This window comes from Monodelphis domestica, chromosome 2 (assembly GCF_027887165.1).
Source record: "Monodelphis domestica isolate mMonDom1 chromosome 2, mMonDom1.pri, whole genome shotgun sequence".
NCBI lineage: Eukaryota > Metazoa > Chordata > Mammalia > Didelphimorphia > Didelphidae > Monodelphis > Monodelphis domestica.
Window position 1 is genome coordinate 231,198,383 of NC_077228.1, and position 20,103 is coordinate 231,218,485.

The 20,103-nt window shown below is 41.7% G+C and overlaps 2 protein-coding genes across 5 annotated transcripts; both read left to right on the forward strand.

Moving 5' to 3' along the window:
- The first annotated feature begins 360 nt into the window (after positions 1-360).
- PPP1R27 (protein phosphatase 1 regulatory subunit 27) lies at positions 361-2,642 on the forward strand. Its single transcript, XM_001379685.4, has 3 exons — positions 361-758; positions 1,355-1,505; positions 2,082-2,642. The coding sequence occupies exons 1-3, from the start codon at positions 569-571 to the stop codon at positions 2,203-2,205; spliced, it is 465 nt and encodes a 154-aa protein (XP_001379722.1). The 5' UTR covers positions 361-568; the 3' UTR covers positions 2,206-2,642.
- Positions 2,643-2,714: 72 nt separating this feature from the next.
- MCRIP1 (MAPK regulated corepressor interacting protein 1) lies at positions 2,715-19,905 on the forward strand. 4 transcript variants are annotated; one of them, XM_056817333.1, is made up of 5 exons: positions 2,890-3,015; positions 14,732-14,819; positions 14,950-15,068; positions 16,692-16,793; positions 17,091-19,905. In XM_056817333.1, the coding sequence occupies exons 2-5, from the start codon at positions 14,812-14,814 to the stop codon at positions 17,153-17,155; spliced, it is 294 nt and encodes a 97-aa protein (XP_056673311.1). In that variant the 5' UTR covers positions 2,890-3,015; positions 14,732-14,811; the 3' UTR covers positions 17,156-19,905. The 4 variants fall into 4 exon arrangements, 3 of the variants coding, with proteins under 3 accessions (XP_056673312.1, XP_056673313.1, XP_056673311.1); XR_008916440.1 differs by lacking the exon at positions 2,890-3,015 and having other exon boundaries at positions 14,729-14,819; positions 17,091-17,264; positions 18,031-19,905; XM_056817334.1 differs by having other exon boundaries at positions 2,715-3,015; positions 14,729-14,819; positions 16,692-19,905.
- Positions 19,906-20,103: the final 198 nt, after the last annotated feature.

The following is a 20,103-nucleotide window of genomic DNA, read 5'->3' on the forward strand; positions in this document are numbered from 1 at the left end:
TGGGGTATTAATATTCCTTCATGGTTATTTTTAGACCTTGTTTCCCCCTTGAGTAGGTGCTAGTTGACTGACTTGACTGAGTCAGCAATCACAAGTTTCCTCCAGTAGACTCTTTTTCCTAGCATGATTCTCACTGCATTTCAGTGGGCCCTGCTTTAAGTGCCTAGGTCCAGCTGTGGGGCTGGAAGTGAGTAGCCAGGAAGAAGTTGACCCTTTTGGCTGCATGCAGAGACAGGTGGGCTGAAAGCTGAGACTCTAAACATGATCTTGAGCACGGGGAGGGAGGAGGCTCAATTACAGTCCCTTCGGCAAACAGCATGACTTGTTCACTTTATATAGCCTGGAAAGCTCTATATAAGGTGGAAATGCCCAGGGCTGAAGAGGGACATCACTGTGACTGCTGCTGCTATCATCACCACTGACCCTGGATCGTGGGAGTTGCTCTTAAAGACCAAAGATCTTTCTGTGCTAAGCACACTCCCATAGTTTGTACTCCCAATTTCCTCAGACTGTCCAAGTCTTTTAGGGGCACTTGGGGAGAGTTTGCTTTCTCCCAGCGCCTGCTAGGATGCGTTACTCAGTGCCAACCACTGCTGCCCACCGCAGTCGCTATAATCAGCGACGTCTACATGCAGAACGCTGTGTCCGATTTCCCAACGATGTCCTATTTTTGGATCACATTCGACAGGGTGATCTGCGGCAGGTAGGGCGCTTCATTCGGACTCGAAAAGTGACCCTGGATACCATCTATCCCTCAGGTGAGCAAAAGAGGTTTTTCCTCCTTCCCATGCCTTTAGGATGTTGTTTATTGTTTCAAGACTGATTCCCTTTGCTGCTTTGGGCTATTTCTTCAGTCTGCCCTACTATATGCTACCCTGGAAGAGAATTTTAGAACCCTAAAGGAAGTAATGGGATCTGAAGCACTATCTAGGTATATCACAGAAAGACCTTAGGCTTATTATTATGAACAAATTAGTGTCTCTGTGTGTAAGGGACAGGTAACAGGTGCTTGGAGAATTCTGAAGGGGCAGATAACAAATCTGGGCTTAGATTAGGGAAAGGTTGCTCTGGGGACCACTCTGACACTGTTTAGAGGCTTAGATTGGCTCACTTGGAGCACCAGTTTGAGCTGGAAGGGACCTTAGTGGTCAAGTGGAGCAGCCTGCTCTTCTTATAGATGAGGAGACTGAAGTCTAGACAGGTAACTAATATCACACAACTAGTAAGCCTAGATCAGGCAGGAAGAAAACATGTGGTAAAGGGAGTTTGCTCTCAGCCCCAGCTCTTTCTGCTCTTATCCCCATCTTTCCATTTGGCCATACTAATGAATTCCTTAATGCTTTCTCTCTTCCAGGTCTGGCTGCCCTACATGAAGCAGTACTTTCTGGGAACCTAGACTGTGTGAAGTTGCTCATCAAGCATGGAGCTGACATCCACCAGCGAGATGAAACAGGATGGACAGCACTACACATGGCCTGCAGTGATGGTTACCCAGACATCGCCAGGTGAGTGGTTCAGCCAAGAGTAGGGTCTCTGCTCTCCTTCTGGCTGCCAATGGCACACCTGGGTCATAGTAATACACCCAAGGTCACACTTTGGAGGGAGGAGCAAATTAAAACCCAAAGCCCAGTCGCATAAGACATCCCTTCACTGTAGAGAAGAGTGGGATGGCCTCTTAATGATAGGACACTATGAACTTAAAAGATGTCTGACATCTGACATTAAAAGTTCTTCACCCTATTTGGGAAACTATAAACAGAAATAAGATCCTTGAGGGCAAGGACCACATTTTATTTTGGACACTTGATGCTTGAATTGACTTGAACTGGGACCCCCTAGAGGACAGGGTGATATAGGACATAAATGGCAGGGCCAGCATTTTAACCTGTCTCCTACTAAGTACAAATCCAGCACATCCCAATTCTGGGATAGATACCATGACATGAGGTTGTGTCCAGAGATTTGGACCACTTCATGCCTCTTCCTTTACCCAGAGAAAAGCAAACATTGTAGGCTGTCTCAGTCACCACTAGGCCCTTGGGTTCCCTCCAGCCCTTTTACCACTTTTCTCCTCACCTTAGATACCTCATCTCCCTTGGGGCTGATGTAGATGTCGCTAATGACGACGGTGACTTGCCCTCTGACCTCATCGACCCCGACTACAAGGACCTGGTGGAGCTATTCAAAGGGGCCACGATGGACTGACATCCTCTTGCTACCACATCCCTACGCAGAGCCCTCAATGTCCCTTCACCTTCTCCTCTCCCACCCCAGAGACCCTGAACTTGAGGCGGGGGTTGGAGAGTTGCCCCCTCCCCAACCCCTGCCCCTTACAGCCCAGGTGAGCCTTGCCCGAGCCTCGGCACACACGGAGGGTTGAATTAGACTGGCTGCGGGCACACACACCCCTCCGTCTTGGGCAGCTGAGGCCTTCCGGAGGGGTGGTGCTCGCAGGCCCCAGCTGTGCCTGGCCTTAGGGAAAAGGGGTCCAGGGGTTCATGGATCCCCCTCCACCCCGGCCCTCCCGGTTTCCTCCGCTCCCTGGCCGAGAGCTTGGCTTTTCTACCGGACGTTTTCGTGTTTTATTTTGTTTTATAAATCATTGAACACTTTTTACTTTTTCAATAAATGATTTCCACAGACCACAGTTGCCTCCTTGCCCCGCCCCACTTTCTCTGACTCCAGAGGCCCGAGGGCTAGGAAGGTAGCCACTTCCCACCCAGCCCCGGGCCCCGAGGCAAGCTCTCTTCTCGTTACGCACCGGAGCTGGGAATACGCCGGGTGGGGGAGGAGCGTTTGGGGGAGGAGCTTCTCAGAGTGGCCACGCCCCCTCAGTAAACCTCAGGGCTGAGGTTACTATCGGGCTACTGGTAAAGAGGCGCGCCCGGGCCGAACAATCACATGGGGGCTCTCCCTTCGTCCTGCGCCTGCGCGGCCCCTCTATCTCGTCACTTCCGGCCCGGGCCTCCCAGCTGGAAGCGGCTGCGGCGGTGGCGGTGTCTGAAACTGGGCGAGGTGAGGCGCCAGGGGGCGGCTAGGGGCCCGGGGCTGGGGGGCGGGACTGGGCTCGCGCCGGAAACCTGTGGGGATCGCCCCGCCCCTGACGCGACCTGGGCCACGCCTCCTCCCTTTCTTCTCCACCCCTTCATGTCACGATACGACCCCCATCCCCGCACTGTCGCGATGCGACCAGCACGTCACGTCGTAAGATGGGCCCCGCCCTCTTCGACTGGCAGAGTCTTACCCCTTGATCTGTCCTGGTATACCTGTAGTGATGTATAACCCCTAACTGCGGGAGAAGGGATCCCCTACCCCAACCCACCCCATCCCAGGACAAGGTAGTCATTTCGCGACACCACGCCTTAGGTGGTGTAGAGTGGGATCCCAGAGATTCAAGTCGAGGGCAAGAAGTGGAGCTACCTCACTACTAGCACGTTTGTGGAAAGCAACAAATCTACCTGAGAATCCTTTTCACTTAGTTCTCCCCTCCCCCTAGCTGCATGGGACCCTCTGCTGCACACTGGAAATATCACCGGTTTCCTCTTTCTCTCGGTAGTGTAGAAGAGGGAGCCGGTGAGACCTGGGTTCTTCTCCCGGTTGATGAGGTGCTAACCTCCAAACTTACCCCACTGCTGGCCTTTTCAGGATAGTGTAAGAGATCCTGGGGGTGTGGGGAGGGTCAGCCTGACTTTTGGGAGGTAGAATGTTCATGAAATTTGCTGGGTGAGCAATAGCAAGTAATCCTTGAAGTCTAGAAGTGCCTTCTTTTGAAAGCAGATACCTTTCAGCTCCTTTTGAGATCAAAGACCCCTACCCCACTCCCCCTTATACTGCAGGTCAGGTACTATCACTGAGGAAATAGGTAGAACCGAAAGTAAGAATTTAGAACCAGTCTGATGTAGAGTGCTGTGCTATTGGGAATATTGGAGGTAGAAGGGACCTTAGAAATCATACAGATCAATAAGGAAAATGGGGGGCAAGTGACTTTTTGCGGAGTCTATGTAGGTAGGAGATGAAATTGTACTTAGAAATCAGTTCTAGTCAAATATTTTTTTTCTGTAACACCACGGAAAACCCTGCTTTATCAGATCTTGTATTTATATAACTTCTGTTGCCATGGTCCCCAGGTAGTTTGACAAGTGTGCCCTTTAAACTTCCTCATACCAAAGGGAGATTTATCAGTGCCAGGTTGTTGAGAGAACTGGAATTGAAACTCCTGTTATTTAGTTGCTCAGATACCCTATTGGACCATCACCCTTCCTTTTCAACTTGGTGGCGGAAAGCAGCAACAGGATCTCCAAATGACTCCCAATTCAGTATCAGCTTTCTGATAAAGCTAAGAAGCCCTGTTGTTGCTGGAGTCTGAAGATCTAGATTTAATGTGACTAGTTTAAACTGGAATGTTCATAGGCCTGGAGACGGAATGATTTTATATATGTTTATATTACATTAAAAACCTTAAATCATATAAATCTATGTATGATAATAACTATATATAATATATTTAATCATATAAATATATGTTAACTATGTAACTACATATAGTTATTATATATAATTTTAGGTTTGGAATGTACTTTATAGACATAATTTCATTTGATAACAATAGTTAGCATTTTATCATTTACAAAGGGATTTACACATTTAGTCATTTAAGCTTCACAACAACAGTGGGAGGTAGATTTTGTTATTCCCATTTTCTAGATGAGGAAATTGAGGCAGGTAAAGAGGTTAAGTGGCTTACCAAGTATCACACAGTTGGTAAGTGCTGAGGCAATATGAACTCAGGTTTAACCAGACTCGTCTAAGCTCCTTGCTTTATCTACTGCATCACGTGTAAGGCCTATTTGATACTTAAAACAACTTTGTGAGGTAAGTACTAAAGATATTATCTGTCTTACATCGAGGAACTTGGGACCTAGAGAGATGAAATGATTTGCTAGGATATATACAGCTAGAAAGTATCAGAGGATTCAAATCCATGTCTCTCCAATCTCTACGACCAGTTTTCTTTCCACCACCATCAATGCTTTATTCTATTTACTGAATGTGAAAATCAAAGTGTGAATAATTTTGATGAGACTAAGGAAACATTGCTTCAACTTTGTCCTTCTGCAAATTATAAGATCATTATTTTATCCATAAAAGTATTTTTTAATATGATTCAAATAACTTGGGTTCATCTCCCTGTTGTGTGATCTTGAAAATGTACAAGCACTTTGTACTTGTTTCCTCTGTAAAGCTGGAACTGACCTCATTTAGTTCTTTACTCTTAAGAGGACTTGAAGGAATTTATATGAAGACCTTTGAATGCTTCACTTTGTATTATGTGTAGGACACTTTGCTAGTTACCAGGAGATTTTTAAAAAATTCAATCTACATAGCTCCTGAACCCAAGAAGGTTATAGTTTAATAAGAGAGATATGTAAAAAAAAAAAACTATAATGCAAGTTATGTGGTTTGTGTACCAGAGAATTCTTTTTTTTTTAAAACCCTTACCTTCTGCCTTAGAATCAATACTGTGTATTGGTTTCAAGGCAGAAGAGTGGTAAGGGCTAGGCATTGGGGATTAAGTGACTTGCCCAGGGTCACACAGCTAGGAAGTGTCTGAGGTCGGATTTGAATCTGACTCTCAATTCACTGAGCCACCCAGCTGGTGCATACACATACCCTCAGACCCCCATTTAGTTTTAAGAGAAATTTGAGGAGGGAAGGGTCATTATGGCTAGGGTGCTCAAGGAAAGCTTCTTGGAGGGACTGGGACCTGAAACCAATTTCAGAGGGAAAGAATTAGTGGGAAAAGAGTCCATTTCAGTCATAAAGGGCAGGCTGTGGTGTGAGCCAAGGCAGAAAAGAGCAGAAAGAGAATACAGGCATATGAGTAGTTTGTTTTGGTCAGAACTTAGAGTCTATGAAGGAGAATAGTATTGATAAGGCCAAAGAGATAGATAGGATTTTCATTGTGGGGAGCTTTGAATACCCAGCGAATTTTATTCTGAAAACGAAAGGCAACAACCACTGAAAATAATGAAGCAATTAGTGATGTGAATAGGAATGCATTGGGAAAGTTAAGTGGGCATCAGGGAATGACAAGAAGAATGGTTTAAATTTTCTTTTTCATTGTGAAATTTATTATCAAACATTTCAATATACAAAGAAGAATAAGAATTGTATAAGAAACAACTCATACAATTGATTTTTAACAATTATTTGTGAAATTGAACAAAGTAGTAACAAAATTACTCAATTTGTGTCTTCATTTTTTGTTTTAAAAAGTTTTGTTGGTTCTCTGTAAAATTTTTAAAATGTTGTTATGTGCTAAACATGGGGGATTCAAACACAAAGCAAAAAACTGGCTCCACTCTCATAGTCAGTGGAAGGGCTTAAAAGCTTTGCTTTAGGATGATTCATTTGGTAGTAGAGTATAATTTGAATTAAAGAGATGGATGAGAGACTAGATGGAGGGATTTTGGAAAATGTTATAAAAGTCTAAGTGAAAGCTTCATAAAATCATAGATTGAGAGTGGAAGGGATCTTAAAGATCATCTAGTCCAACCCCCATATTTTACAGATTAGGAAACAATGATAAAAACCTGAATTAAGATTGTGGCAGTAAAAATGAGAAGGAACAATAGATCCAACAGACTGATGGTAAAGATAGTTTTGTCTTATCCTTTTAAATTCTCACCTTCTGTCTTAGACTTGATTACTATCAGACATAAGAGAGGTAAGAACAGGCAATTGGAGTTAAGTGACTTGTCCAGCATCACACAGCTAGTTAGTGTCTGAGCCTCAGAACTCCTCCCAACTCTAGGCCTGATACTCTCCTTCAGGAGGTCAATTTCAGACATGTAATTTTTTACCTTTTTGTTTTCTCTTACTTAAAAAAAAAAAAACAAATAAAAAAATCTACTTTCTCTCCCACTGTTCCCCCATTGGGAAAAAAAAAAGGAAAGCAAAATCTTAATGTAAAGTCAAGCAAAATAAACTACTGCATTGCCCATGTTCAAAAATTTTTAAGGTTCATTCTGTAGCCTGAGTCTACTCCCTGTCTGCCAGGAAGGGGATAGCAGGCCTTATCATAGTTCCTCTGAAACCATAGTTTATCATTGTACTGATAAGATTCTTAAGGCAACATTTGTTTTTATAGTGTTATTGTTATTGTATAAATTATTTTCCTCATTCTGTATATTTCACTTTATATTAATTCATGATATCTCAGTTTTTTCCAAAATTGTCCTTTGGCAAAATAGTATTTTATTATATATCATAATTTGTTCAGCCATTCCCTAATTGATGGGCAACCTTTAGTTTCCAGTTCTTTGCTGTCATGAAAAGAGCTGCTATAATTATTATTTTTGGGATATATGTATATGTAGTGTTAACTCTAAGCTAAAGGGTATGCACAGTTTATCGATTTGGAAATATATTAATTCATAGCTCCACCACAGTGCTTCAGTGTGCCTGTCTGTTTTCTGTTTTCTTTCAGTACCTCAAACATTCGTCATTTTCCTTTTTTTAGACATATCAGCTTTGAAGAGGTGGTACCCAAGTCAGTGCCTTAATGCAAATGGAAATATCCACTAGCCAGTTTGACAGCATGATGCTCTATAAGAATTTGTGCATTATCTCCATAGAATTGATATTTGAAACTGTGGGAGTGTTATGACACTTGTGAAAAGAAAAATAGATAATTTCTCCCAGGCTGTTTTGGTTTTCTCTCCTACATATGATACTAACTAGAGATATCTGACTGTGTGTCCTGAGAAAGCTTGCGGAGTGCTTTTGAGGAAAGTAAGAAGAGAGTTTGTCTTTGGGAATTTTTAATGTCAGTAAGCTCTGGAACACCAAGGTCTATCAGGTTGTGTTTCTGGATTGTGAAAGGATACAAGGAATAATTTATTCCAATGTCTTCAATGGAGGCAGGGGTTTTAATGCCCCTTAACAGTGAGGTTTTAGAAATAGCAGGCTTCCTACTAGTTTTTTCCTTCCTAGTAGTTTTTAACCTGGGGTAGAGGTTGAAGCTTACAGAGTTATTACGGAATGTCCATATCAGTCAGTTCAAAAGCATATATTACTGTGTTTTAGCAGACACAAGGCTAATTAAGCATAAGCCCTAAAAGATAAGGTGAAAATAATCCCTTCTTTCAAGAAACGTAAATAATCCTAATTCTAGTTATGTATTTTTTGGTATCATCATACTTTAAAAAATTGGAAACCAATTGGAAAAATTGTTCTAGCCTTTCTCATTCATTCCTTGTTTATCTGTAACAATACTATGGAGTCAGTGTTGAGTTATAGGGAAACTCAGGGAGACAGGGAGAAGTCTTTCATCCTTTAAGTCTTTTTTTTTTTAATAAACTTTATCTTGGCTTAGAATTGATAGTAAATATTAATTCAGTAAGGATTTGAAAATTGGGGTTAAGTGACTTTCCCAGTGTCACATAGCTAGGAAGTATCTGGGACCATATTTGAACCCAGGATCTCCCTGTTGCCAAGCCTGGCTTTCTATCCACTGAGCCATCTAACTGCCTCTGTACTTTAAGTCTTTAACTCCTCCCCTCCCCTCCCCTCCCCTCCCCTCCCCTTCCCTCCCCTTTGTATTAGCCTAAGCCAGATATAAGGTCTAAGCAGTAGGGGTTGAGTGACTTGCCCAGGGTCACACAGCTAGGACTGCTGATCTCTAGACCTAGCTCTCAACCCACTGAGCCACCTAGCTACTTCCCTTTAACTCATTTTCATTAGAAACATTTCCTTAGCCATGATAGATTGAACTCATTAAGGGAAACTCTTATTAAGGGAAAAGGTTTAGTACAGAATTTCTTAACTAGAGGTCAATTGATAGATTTCAGGGGGTTCCTGAATAGGTGATGCATCTTTAGGTAAGTAAATTCCATTAATATATTCTTTAACTTGCCATTTTAAGTTTAATTAATTAAGAATCCATGGTTACATGAATCATGTTCTTTCCCTGCCCTCCCCCCACCCCCTCCTGTAGCCAACGAGCAATTCCACTGGGTTTTACATGTGTCATTGATCAAGACCTATTTCTATATTATTAATATTTGCACTAGGCTGATTGTTTAGAGTCTACGTCCCCAATCATGTCTCCATTGAACCATGTGATCAAGCAGTTGTTTTTCTTCTGTGTTTCTACTCCCAAAATTCTTCCTCTGAATGTGGAACATTAATAGGTTTTTAAAAATCAGATCTTTATTTTCACTAATCTTTCAATTCCTTTGTAATCTTATGTAGTTTATTTTATACTTTTAAAATATCATCTTAAGAAGGGACCCATAGACTTCCAAAGGGAAGACTGCCAAAGGTACTATGACAAGAAATACGGTTAAGAACTCCTGATCAAACGGAACAAAGTGGATGCAGATGGTTTCACATCTTTTGTATAATTGGGAGTCATCAGATGAGAGGGGCTGGTGGAGGTTATACTATAGCACTACATATTAAAAAGAAAAGAATTCAGTAAATAGAATTAGACAGAGCTTCCAAGAAGGGGAATGTCTAGAACCCTTGTTTTAGAAAGCTATTTTGGTAAGAGATTCACTGAAATCTTGTTCAGTGAGGAGTTCTTGGCTTTATCAGGAGGAGACCAGAAAAGAGTGTAAATAAATGCCTTCTGCATTAAGTCAAAACATTTTTGAGGACTCATTGAGTACCTGACACAGGGGGGAGGAGTGGGAGTTTACAGTAAAAGTACACAGCCTTGGTTCTTCAGCTTGTGGATTTTTAAAAATATATATTCTGAATTTAATGAACACTAAAAAACCTTACCAAATAGAACACAAAAAGATTATATACAAAAATACAGATTTGTTATATATATAGCTTGCTTTTCATTTAAAAAAATACATAACTAATTCTGAATGTTACTTTAAAAGATGCCCTGCTTATCTTGTTTTGAACTTTGAAAGCTTGTATTTTGAATGGGAAGATAATATACATGAATAGTGTAAAGAATTATATATAGAACAGCCTACATTAATGAAAATAAGGGCCATCTAGGTGTCTCTGAATAGAGAGCCAGGCCTAGTTTGAAGGTCCTGTGTTTAAACCTGATCTCAGACATGTTCTAGCTGTGTGTCCCTGGGCAAATCACTTAACCCTTGTTGCCTAGCCCTTACTACTCTTCTGCCTTGGAACCAATACATAATATTGATTTTCTTTAATTTGGAAACCTTTATTTAATTAATTAATTTACAATAGATAGTATTGATGCTACGACAAGGTAAGGATTTTAAAAATTAAGAGAGTATCCAGAGCAAACTCTGTACTGACTAGACCCTATCTTTATACTATATGGGTTTTTAAGAGACATTAACACAAACTGGAACATTTCCAGCAGAGACAGGCAGAGTAGTGTAGGGACTCAAAATCATGATTTTTAGCCTGGAGAAATGAGGAATTCGAATGTGATTTCTGTTTTAAAACATTTGATGGGCTGTCATGTGGAAGGGTGTAGGGGGGATTATCCTATATGCCTTCAGAAAGTATAACTAAGACTAGTAACTAGATGGAAGTTACAGAAATTACAGAAATTTCAGCTTTATATCCAGAGGAAAAACTTCCTAACAATTAGAGATTTTGAGAGTGGAATGAGCTGCTTTTGTGAGGTAATGCATTCTCCATCGACAGTACCCAAGATTTTTCCACTTTGTACTTGAACTAGATGACCTCAAAGATCCCTCCAACTTAAAATTCCCTAAGTAGACATTGTGATTTATTCTTATAAATTCCTGCTGGGAATTCAGTGAAGGAAGTTTCTTGATACCTACTTCTTTCCAATGTTTCTATTCAAATTTCTTTCCAACCTTATTTAATTTCTCTCATGTACTTAGGTTTACATTTGTACAGAAGTTTTTTTTAATGTAAATGTGATCATGGTCCCAGGATGGAGAAAGACCAAAGCTGCTTTCTCCCCTTAATGTAGCCTTAGAGATGCTGACCATTTTATTTTTCTTTAAAAATTGCTACCTTTTTTTTTTGGTCACCTTGATTTCCTAATATGACCTTCCCTCTTCCTTACCCTGAGATCTATCCCTTAACAAATAAAAGAAAAAAGAAAAAAACAATTTAGAAAAAAATTAACAGTCAAGTTTGACAGTATATGCAATTTCCCACTTCCGTAGCACTCTGTCACTCTTCAACAAGTGGAGGAAGTTACATTCTCCAATCTTTTGCTTATGTGCAAGCTTGTTTGTTATAATTACACAATGTCCAGTTTGGGGTTTTTCGGTGATTATTTCTATTTGCATTGTTATAGTCCTGGTTCTGCTTACTTCATTCATACAAGTTTTCCCATGTCTTGAAAACAAGTTTTTGTTTTCATTGCTTTGTACAGCTTGTTGTAAAGTGAGGTTAATAAATATTCAGTCACATTTGTGTACCACAGTTTGTTTAGCCATTCCTCAATTTAGGGTCACCGACTGTTTCTAGTTCTTTGTTTCCACACACACAAAAAAATGCTTTTATAAATGTTTAATGTATAATGGAACTTTTCTGAACTTTGACCTTCTTGGGGTATATGCCTATTTGCAAATACCCACAGTTTTCTCACACAGCCTGATTTCCCCTCCAAAGATATCCAATGTTAGAGAAAAATGAAATGCTCAATCCTTTCTCTCTATTCATTCCTTGCCCCTTTGCAGTGAACTCTTCAAGGATAGGCTAGATCATACCTGTCTGTGTCCAAAGTTGAGTATCAAAATGGGGATACTGATGACATATAGCAGTTCTTTTTGCCTTGTGTGCCATTTCCTGGGGTGCATCTTGTTTAGGTTGTCACCTTAGATGTTGGAGGGCTTATTCAGTCAGTTCACCCCTTCCTCAGGCTCCCCTCAATGATTCTTTTCTCTGTCTTGCTAATTTGAGAACTTCCACCTAAAAATAGCCATTCCCCTGGGCTATGGAAATCCCCAGAGCAAGAGGTAGCTATAAATATTGGTCTGTGACAGGATCCCATTAGGTCCGGGCCTAACTAGGTTGTTGTAATCTTACCTTGCCTCCCCCCCTCCCCCTCTTCTGTTTTACCCTGACAGAAGCCCAGTAGGGCCTACTTCTCTTTGGACAAACAGACTCAGGTCAACCTGCTTCTGAAGACCCAAATACAGACTCTTGGAGAAGCTTCAGAGTAGGAAGCCAGAGGTGCTGACTCTGGGAAGCTGATTATACCACTCAGGATTGGGCAACTGATGTTTCCACAGCAGTACAAACAAATTTCTATGGCACTAGGACAGAATTTCAAGGAGCTCAATACACTTAATACATAAAACACTATGGATGGGTGGGTTATTGCCATGAGCCATGGAGCCAGCAAAAGCAGTAACAGGATGAGTGAAAAAACATTGGTCCTGCAAGCCTAGTGTCAGACATGTTAAAGCTCAGAGGGATATGAAGCTACTTAGCAAAACTCAGGCGAACAAGGTCCGCATTTAATTATGCGGAGGGGAAAAGAGTAGGAAGAGCAAAGAAGGGATGAGATATTTGAGTGGAATGGGATCCATCCTATATGAAAAGAAGGCAAAAGGTCTCACCTTATTTTGCTTCTGTTTTCTCTGCAATGGATAAACTCTCTTTGGACTGGAAAGGAGAGGACAAAGGATTAATGAGGCACTCATGTAGGTAGATTGTAAAGAAAACATTTAGCCAGGCTTGACTCTGAAGAAGAGAGAAGAAAATGAACATTCTTCCCATCTTTGAAGCAGTTGAGGGGAAAAGATCCCAAGTATGTAATCTATATGTACCATTGGGCATGGGTGATCTGTTCATTAATTTTGCTATTCTGTTTCTCTTCTTTCTTGTTATTCGAGGGCTTTCTGGGTGTGGGAGGAGGAACTGATGTATTAGAGATACAAGTAACATATTCACAAAGATACCAATAATATATTTTTAAAGTGCTCCTAGCTCACTTGATGAATTCAAGTCACTCAAGCCCAAATGAATGACATCATAAGCTACTGAAAAAACTGGTGGAAAAGATTGCTGGGTTACTCGTTAAAGATCTTTGAAAGATAAGGGAGAATTACAGAGGTGTTAAGGAAAGAAAAGATGTCCCAATTTTTAAAAAATAAAAATAATGGTCTGTAGAGCCTAGGCTAGTGCATTTGACTTTGATACCTGGCAAAGTTATAAAAACATGGCCAAAAAGAACCAGCATGGTTTCATCATCTGCCATAGTAGCTTTTTTTTTTTTTAAATAGGGTTAGTTGATTGGTAGACCAATGGAATGCTCTAGATAGATTTTACCTAGATTTTAATGAGGCTTTGAAAAAGTCATGCTCTTATTGAAGAGATAGAAATAGACTAGATCAGTGGTATCTAATTCAAATAGAAATAGCCATCACCAAACTGATGCAAAGTGATAAGTATAACCAGAAGAGCATTTTCCACAGTGGCAGCAGTATTTCTTGATGTACAACTGTGAATGACCTAGTTTTTCTCAGCAATGCAGTGATACAAGACAATTCCAGAAATTCCTGATGAAAAATGCCTTCTACCCTCCAAGGAAGAACTGGAATCTGAATGCAGACAGAAACATACAGTATTTCATTTTCTTTCTTCCTTTTTTTTTTAATTTGAGATCTCTTCCACAAAACAACTAATGTGGAAAAATGTTTTGCATGATAACACATGTGAAATACACATCAGATTGTATGCTGTCTCGGGAGGGGAATCAGAAGAAAGGAGAGATTTTGGAACTCAAAACTAAAAATGAATTTTTAAAATTGTTTTTATATGTGATAGGAAGAAAAATAAAATATTTTTTAAAATGTCTGTGGGCTGCATATATTAACTTCAAATACCATGTACTAATCTTATCTATATTTTATTGTATTTTTATTTTATTATATTTATTTTATATTTATTTATTTTGTTAGATCTTTCCCAATTACATTTTCATCTGTTTAGGACAAAGTTAGGGAGTATTGTAGCTATGTGTTTGATACCTCTGGGCTAGATGATAATATAATTAAGTGGATTCAGGTGGTTTAATAGTTAGACCCAAAATTGTCATTTTTAGTGCTTCTGTGTTAGAAAGAAGCATCCAATGGAGCATTCTAGGGATCTACATAAAGCAAAACTTTCTAACAAACAAAACTGTTTGAAAGTGGAATGAGCTACCATTATAGTGGATTCTCTTTCTCTTGAAGTCTTCAAGCAATGTCATAGAGGGTACTCTTGTTCAAGTAGGGATTAGATTAGATGATCTCAATTCCAGGATTCTCTGTTTGTGTCTGATTTTTTTTTTTTTTTTTTGCTAAAAGGAGATGGGGTAGGATCCTAAAGTACTTTTTCCTTGCCCAGGGTCATACAGCTAAGAAGTGTCTGAGGCAATATAATTGAACCCAGGATCTCCTGTCTCCAGCCTGGCTCTCTATCCACTGAGCCACCTACCTGCTCCCATGCTATTTTCTAATAGTAGGATTTTCTCTAAATACCTCCTTTACTGACTTTTTAATTGAATTTTTTAAAAATTGCTTTGCAGACTAGACTTTCTGAAAAAACTGAAAAATGATCCTCTCCCCAGGCTCTTCTACGTCCTGGTCAGGACCTCATGCTTGCTGCTACATTGCCCATTCTAACTGTATAGACATAAATGTCAAGAAGGGAAGCTTGAGGTCCTCCACATCCCACCAACGATTCTTATTGTTGTTCTAGGCTGCTGCTGGAGGGAGGCAGTTGCCTTAGTTGACACTTGGTTTTCCTTCTCTAGCAGTTGCCCTTCTCAACAGCAGTCTGAAGCCAAGAAGGAGGCCCAAGCATTCAAGTTGTGTGATTGGATCAGACACCCCAGCTATGACCAGGTGAGGCTTGTGTTATCTCAGCCACAGAGACTGATTATAGCTTCTGACTCTGGGGCCTTGCCCATGGCAGGAAGTGGCCCCTAGCCCCTGCACTGTTCCAAGACACTCACACACAGGTGTTTGTTCCCAGTTCCCCTGTCTCCAGAGTTGTCTACAATGGCAAAAGGAATAGTAGCCCCCGGTCTCCAAGCAACAGCAGTGAGATCTTCACTCCGGCTCATGAGGAGAATGTGCGCTTCATTTATGAAGGTAGGTTATCTGACCACTGTCTCAGGGTCCTCACCCTTAGGGTCTTTGTCTCTTCATGGCTTTTTTTTTTTTTGTAAGCCTTCCTCTTATCTGGGCAGGGTCTTCTAGTGTTAAAGAACAGCCTCCTGCAAAGGAGTTTTTCTCTCCTCCTATCCCCTCTTCTATAAGGATGTCCCTTAGCATTGAAGTCACTTAGATTCTACAATGGATCAAGTGTTTCCTGCATGCAAAGTCTTGAATTAGTTGCTATGAGGGAATATTAAAGAATGAATCAGGCTCTGGCTTAACTTTGATAGTGAAACATGAGGATAGAGTCCTGGGCCTGGAGTCAGGAAGGCCTGAGGTTACATCCAGCCTCTGACTTACTGTGTTGATCTGGTTGAGTCATTTAACCTCTGTCTGCCTCAGTTTCATATGGTTGTTAGGAAGAAAAAAATGAGATATTTGTAAAGCACTTGGTAAAACTTAAAGCACTATATAAATGTTAGCTAGTGTTATTACTAAATTACCGTGTGACCTTGGGCAAGGCTCTTAGAGATCTCTCTAAGCATTAGTTTCCTTATCTGTAGAATAAAGGGATTGAACTAGATGATCTCTGGGGTTCCCCATTGTTCTTATATTCTGTGACCCAATGCTATGATCACAGCCCTCAAATAGTTTACAGCTAGCTAGAGAGACAGGAAACACAAGCACAACCTAAAAAAATGGTAATAAGTATAGATTTATATCCTGGAAATAAAGTACATGAAGATTAAGAGAGCATAGTGAAGGATTAATTTTAGTGCATTGAAGGGTTTCAGGTAAACTCTCATGGAGGTATTAAAGATATATTCAAAAACTGACTCTAATGAGCAAAGTGCTCATGAACCAGACTTGCGTATACATTTCTAACATTTCACATGATTGACTTCTGAATCCTTAAATTGGTTGGGTCTTAAATTTGGTGGAATTTAAAAATCAAACCTCTTCTGATTATCTGCAGCCTGAAAACTAGCAAACAAGTTCTAAAAGTCCTTTGTAATGTCAAAGGCTGACCCCTACATTTGCATAAACTGGTGCCAGTGTGCTGTAGAGGATTTCACATGTGCTTCTTACCCTAGTACCTGGTTATACTATTGTGGCCATCTGTTCCTTTTGGTTGTCATTACTATGTTAAAAACTTCTGACGTCCTCGCAACTCCTATTCCTACAATCTTCAATAAAAATCAGTTTAGCTCACTCACGCTCTCTCTCTGAACATCTGAGGAGGAGTTGACCTGCTGACATGCTGAGACCATGCTAAAGTTTTGTACCTGTGTTTCTTCTCTCTCTGCTCCTTCTGTGGCTCACTCTCTAGCCTGTAAACTTAACCCATTACTTTCCAGCCTTCAGCTTCCCTCTGTAGGTGATTCAAACCCACACGAGAAATATATGTAGAGTGGGTCTCTACATGCATTACTCAAGAAGGGTCTTCTGGAAGAGGTGGGTTTTAAGAGAGATTGATACATGGTCTGGAGGCAGTAAAAGCATCTTCCCTAACTTCATGGCAGAGTAGGTATCAAATTTAGACACAGACTCCAAAGGTTCATACTGCAGTTATCTTGATCCTCAGTCCCCAACTTCTTTTTTTCCCTTTCCGTGCAGCATGGCAGTGTGTGGAACGAGACCTCCGGAACCAGATGTCTGGCAGTGAGCGTGGCCTGGTGGAGGAGTATGTGGAAAAGGTCCCTAACCCCAGTCTGAAGAGTGAGTGCCCCTGGAAGGACATGGGGAGGCTACTGAGTCCTAGCTTCCCCTCTGAACTCATGAGAGCACTGGCCACTAGATACAGGGCTAGGAAGGAAATACTTGAGGAAGTGCTTGCCTCCTCTTTCAGAGATCTGGTTGAAGGAGACAGACTGAATCTTCCCACAGGGGCAAGCTTGGAGACTGGTTTCATACAAAAGTAGAATAGAGTGGATCCTAAGATTTCCTTAGGGAAGGTGGGATTATACAAGGGATCCCCTCCAGAAACTGACATTCAACTCCCTCTGCACCCAACAGCTTTCAAACCTTTTGACTTGAGTGACCTGAAACGCCGGAACACACAAGATGCCAAGAAGTCCTAAGGGCAGTAGCCTGGTTGCTCCCTTCCTCCCCATGGCCTCTGGAAGATTGAAAGTTGCAGAATTTATGTTGGTTTTTCTCCCCCTCCTCTGGGCCCATCTCCCTGGCAGGGCAAGTAAAGAGCCATGTTCATGTTGGGCTGAGTTCCTGCAAGGATGGACTTGATTGGCACTCAAGGCCCTCCCTCCCCTTCTCCTTCCTTTTTCTTTAGGGAGGTTCCAAGTTATTAATGTGGCTTGGGGGCCTTGGCCCCTGTTACCACCCATCCTCTCTTCCTGTACTCCAAATCTATATGTCTCTGGAGTTGCCTAGCTCTGTCTGTCCCCCCTCTCCTCCCCCCCCAGCCTAGAGCCCTCATTTTCCCTCTTTGGCTTTGAGCTGCCAAGGCAGCCAAGCATGGCAGCCCTCCCATCTCTTCCTATATTTCTGAGATAAGGTGGAAGGAGCAAGGGACATCTGGGGGAGTCTGGGACAAGTTGGATCAAACTGGTTCCCTAAGGTGGTAAGGTTAAGTATGGTAGCTCTATCTTCCCACAGCCTGGTTCCACTGTAGCCATCTTTTGCTGCCTCAGTCTTGGGGCAAGCTGGGGAAGTCTCCATTCCTCCTTTCCTAGATGTCCAACTGATGCTCTTTCCCTGTTTTCCAGACCCTATTGGCCCCAGCTTTCTCATGCCTGGGTAGCCCTCTAGGACCCATTCACTACAGGGTTATCAAGCAGCCATGCCAAGTCTCTCCTAGATCAGCAGCCTCTCTCCCTTAGGAGCCCCCGTGCCCCTGAGGGTCAGTGGCTGCCATTGTTCCCTGGTCTATCCTATTCCCAGCTGGTAGTTTTACTGAGAGGGTTACCAGTAGTTCCCTTTTTTCTTTCTGTTACAGTTCAAGAGCTGAGTTGTTTGCCATTACTCTGTAGCCTGAGGAGCTGTAAATAAAGATGGGGTTAGGCATTTGGAATGTGCCTCTGGCTGAGTTTGTAGCCCCCTCTGTAGCCAAGTTGGTCAGGCCTGATATTGCCTCAGGTGCCCACTCAATACTAGGACCTTGGGTATCAGGCCATTTTTCACTCAGGCCTTAAGCTGGGTAGCCAGCATGAGGCCTCAACAGGTAGTAGGAAGGATCCTTTACAACTGGATCTTATTTCTCAAAAGTACGTTGACTTTCTTAGAACTTTAGAAATTTAAAAATGAAATTAGATTTCATGAGCAAGATTATGAGAATCCAAATAATGTGAGATGTATACTCAAAGAGTGTGCTTCCCCACAAAGGAATTATGAAATCATCTCTGCTCCCATGATACTAATTGAGTCGATTTTTCATTAGAAGGCACTGGATTGGGTATTGGCCTCTCTTGGTCAATAATGACCCCTTCTCTGGCTCAAACAGTGATAGTTATGGGGAAGGAGTCCTTTACTTCTTACAGTGGGACTAGCTTTACTGTTAAGCCCAGTTTGATTTCTGCGTTTGTCTCATCCCCTCCTGACCCAGCCTGACCTCATTTAGTTTAGGAGAAAATCTCCACTCCCTGTGGGGTGTGGTGCCAATGTGAAGGGAGCAGTAAACTTTCCTGTGTGTTTGGGCTGGACCTCAGAGATTAATCTCTGCTAGAAGGGAACAAACAGAGCTCTAGTCCGAAGGTCTATCCCTTCTGACATCTTTCCTTTGAACCTAGCGGAGAAACCTGTGACTGGGAAGCAGTAGCCAATCTGAGGTTTGAGCCCTTGGTTTGTCATTAGGTTGACCTTGTCATTTTGATCTGGCCAGACATGGAACATTCCTCCCGTCTCAGGCAATTGAATTCAAACGGAATTCTCTGGGAGGATTTATTTCAGGAATGCCCTTTCCCGGAATAGTCTCCTGGGACTTGAGTGGCATCTCAGGCAGTATCAATGGAGGCTACCTTCCCCCAAGCTTACTCTGACAGCTGAAACCCTCTGTGCACCCTTGCCCTGAATCTCAGCTCCTGCTCTGTGGCCACCTTTGCAGTGAGGCCTGGCTGGTCACAAGGACAGGAGGGACTGAGAACATGGAGGAAGGAAGATTTGGATTCCAGGCTGCCCTGGGACATTGGGATCAGATGCTTATGGGATTGAGGCTAGAGACACACAGTATTCAGAGAAGCTGGGGTTAGTCCTGGTTGTATATGCATAATAGTAATTATTAGGATCATAGAGCTAGAAAGGACCTTAGAGATCTTTTCATATAACAGCTGAGAAGCTGAGGCCCAGAGCAGGGAGAGCGGTCATGTATCCAAGATCACTGTATGAGTTAGCTAAGACTAGCACTCAGACCTCTCAAATCCTAATCCAGCATCCTTTCTACTCACCAAATAATTATCAGATTTGTGGTTTGGTTTCCTGACACCAATCTCTGGAGAACAGAGCAACCTGGAGGCCTCTCCTGACCTGAATCAGCCTGGCACTTGTGACAGTTCCTTTCCTGTCCTGTATTCCATGGACAACACTGGATCCTCAGGGATCCTTTTAATCTCTTTCTCTGCTAAGTTTTCACCAAGTCCTTTGAAGCACTTGCCAGCAATGAGACTCAGTTTCTCCACTCCTATACCTGCGACTGCTGAATACTGCCGAAGAGTGTCTTGAAAAAGGAATTGACCATTGTCAGTTCAAAGAATATGTTGATATTCCAGCTCATTTATGGTTAGAACTGATTTAATAGATGTTAAAAAGCAACAACTTCAGTTTAGTTAATGGTTCAATTAAAAAAAAAATAAAATTTAGCCAAAAAAAAAACCCAAAACGAATCAATGTGGTTCATTTCAATTTAGAATTTTACAGTTAGGTATAAATCAAGGTTTTGCTTAAAATTGAGCTGACTCTAGTCACTCCAGATTGAGGACCACTGTTACTGATTTTCCACCTTTGACTGTTATAAAGCATTCCCATATCCACCCTCCTCAACATTATCTTAAAGCTGATGATCTGCAATTGATTGAGG

What these genes read in the sequence shown, in the direction of transcription:
- MCRIP1 (XM_056817334.1), top strand. An exon ending in TGTGCGCTTCATTTATGAAG is followed by an intron (nt 15,069 to 16,691) that starts GTAGGTTATCTG and finishes CTTTCCGTGCAG; the next exon opens with CATGGCAGTGTGTGGAACGA.
- PPP1R27 (XM_001379685.4), top strand. Translation starts at nt 569, where the DNA reads ATGCGTTACTCAGTGCCAACCACTGCTGCCCACCGCAGTCGCTATAAT. An exon ending in GGATACCATCTATCCCTCAG is followed by an intron (nt 759 to 1,354) that starts GTGAGCAAAAGA and finishes TCTCTCTTCCAG; the next exon opens with GTCTGGCTGCCCTACATGAA. An exon ending in GGTTACCCAGACATCGCCAG is followed by an intron (nt 1,506 to 2,081) that starts GTGAGTGGTTCA and finishes TCCTCACCTTAG; the next exon opens with ATACCTCATCTCCCTTGGGG.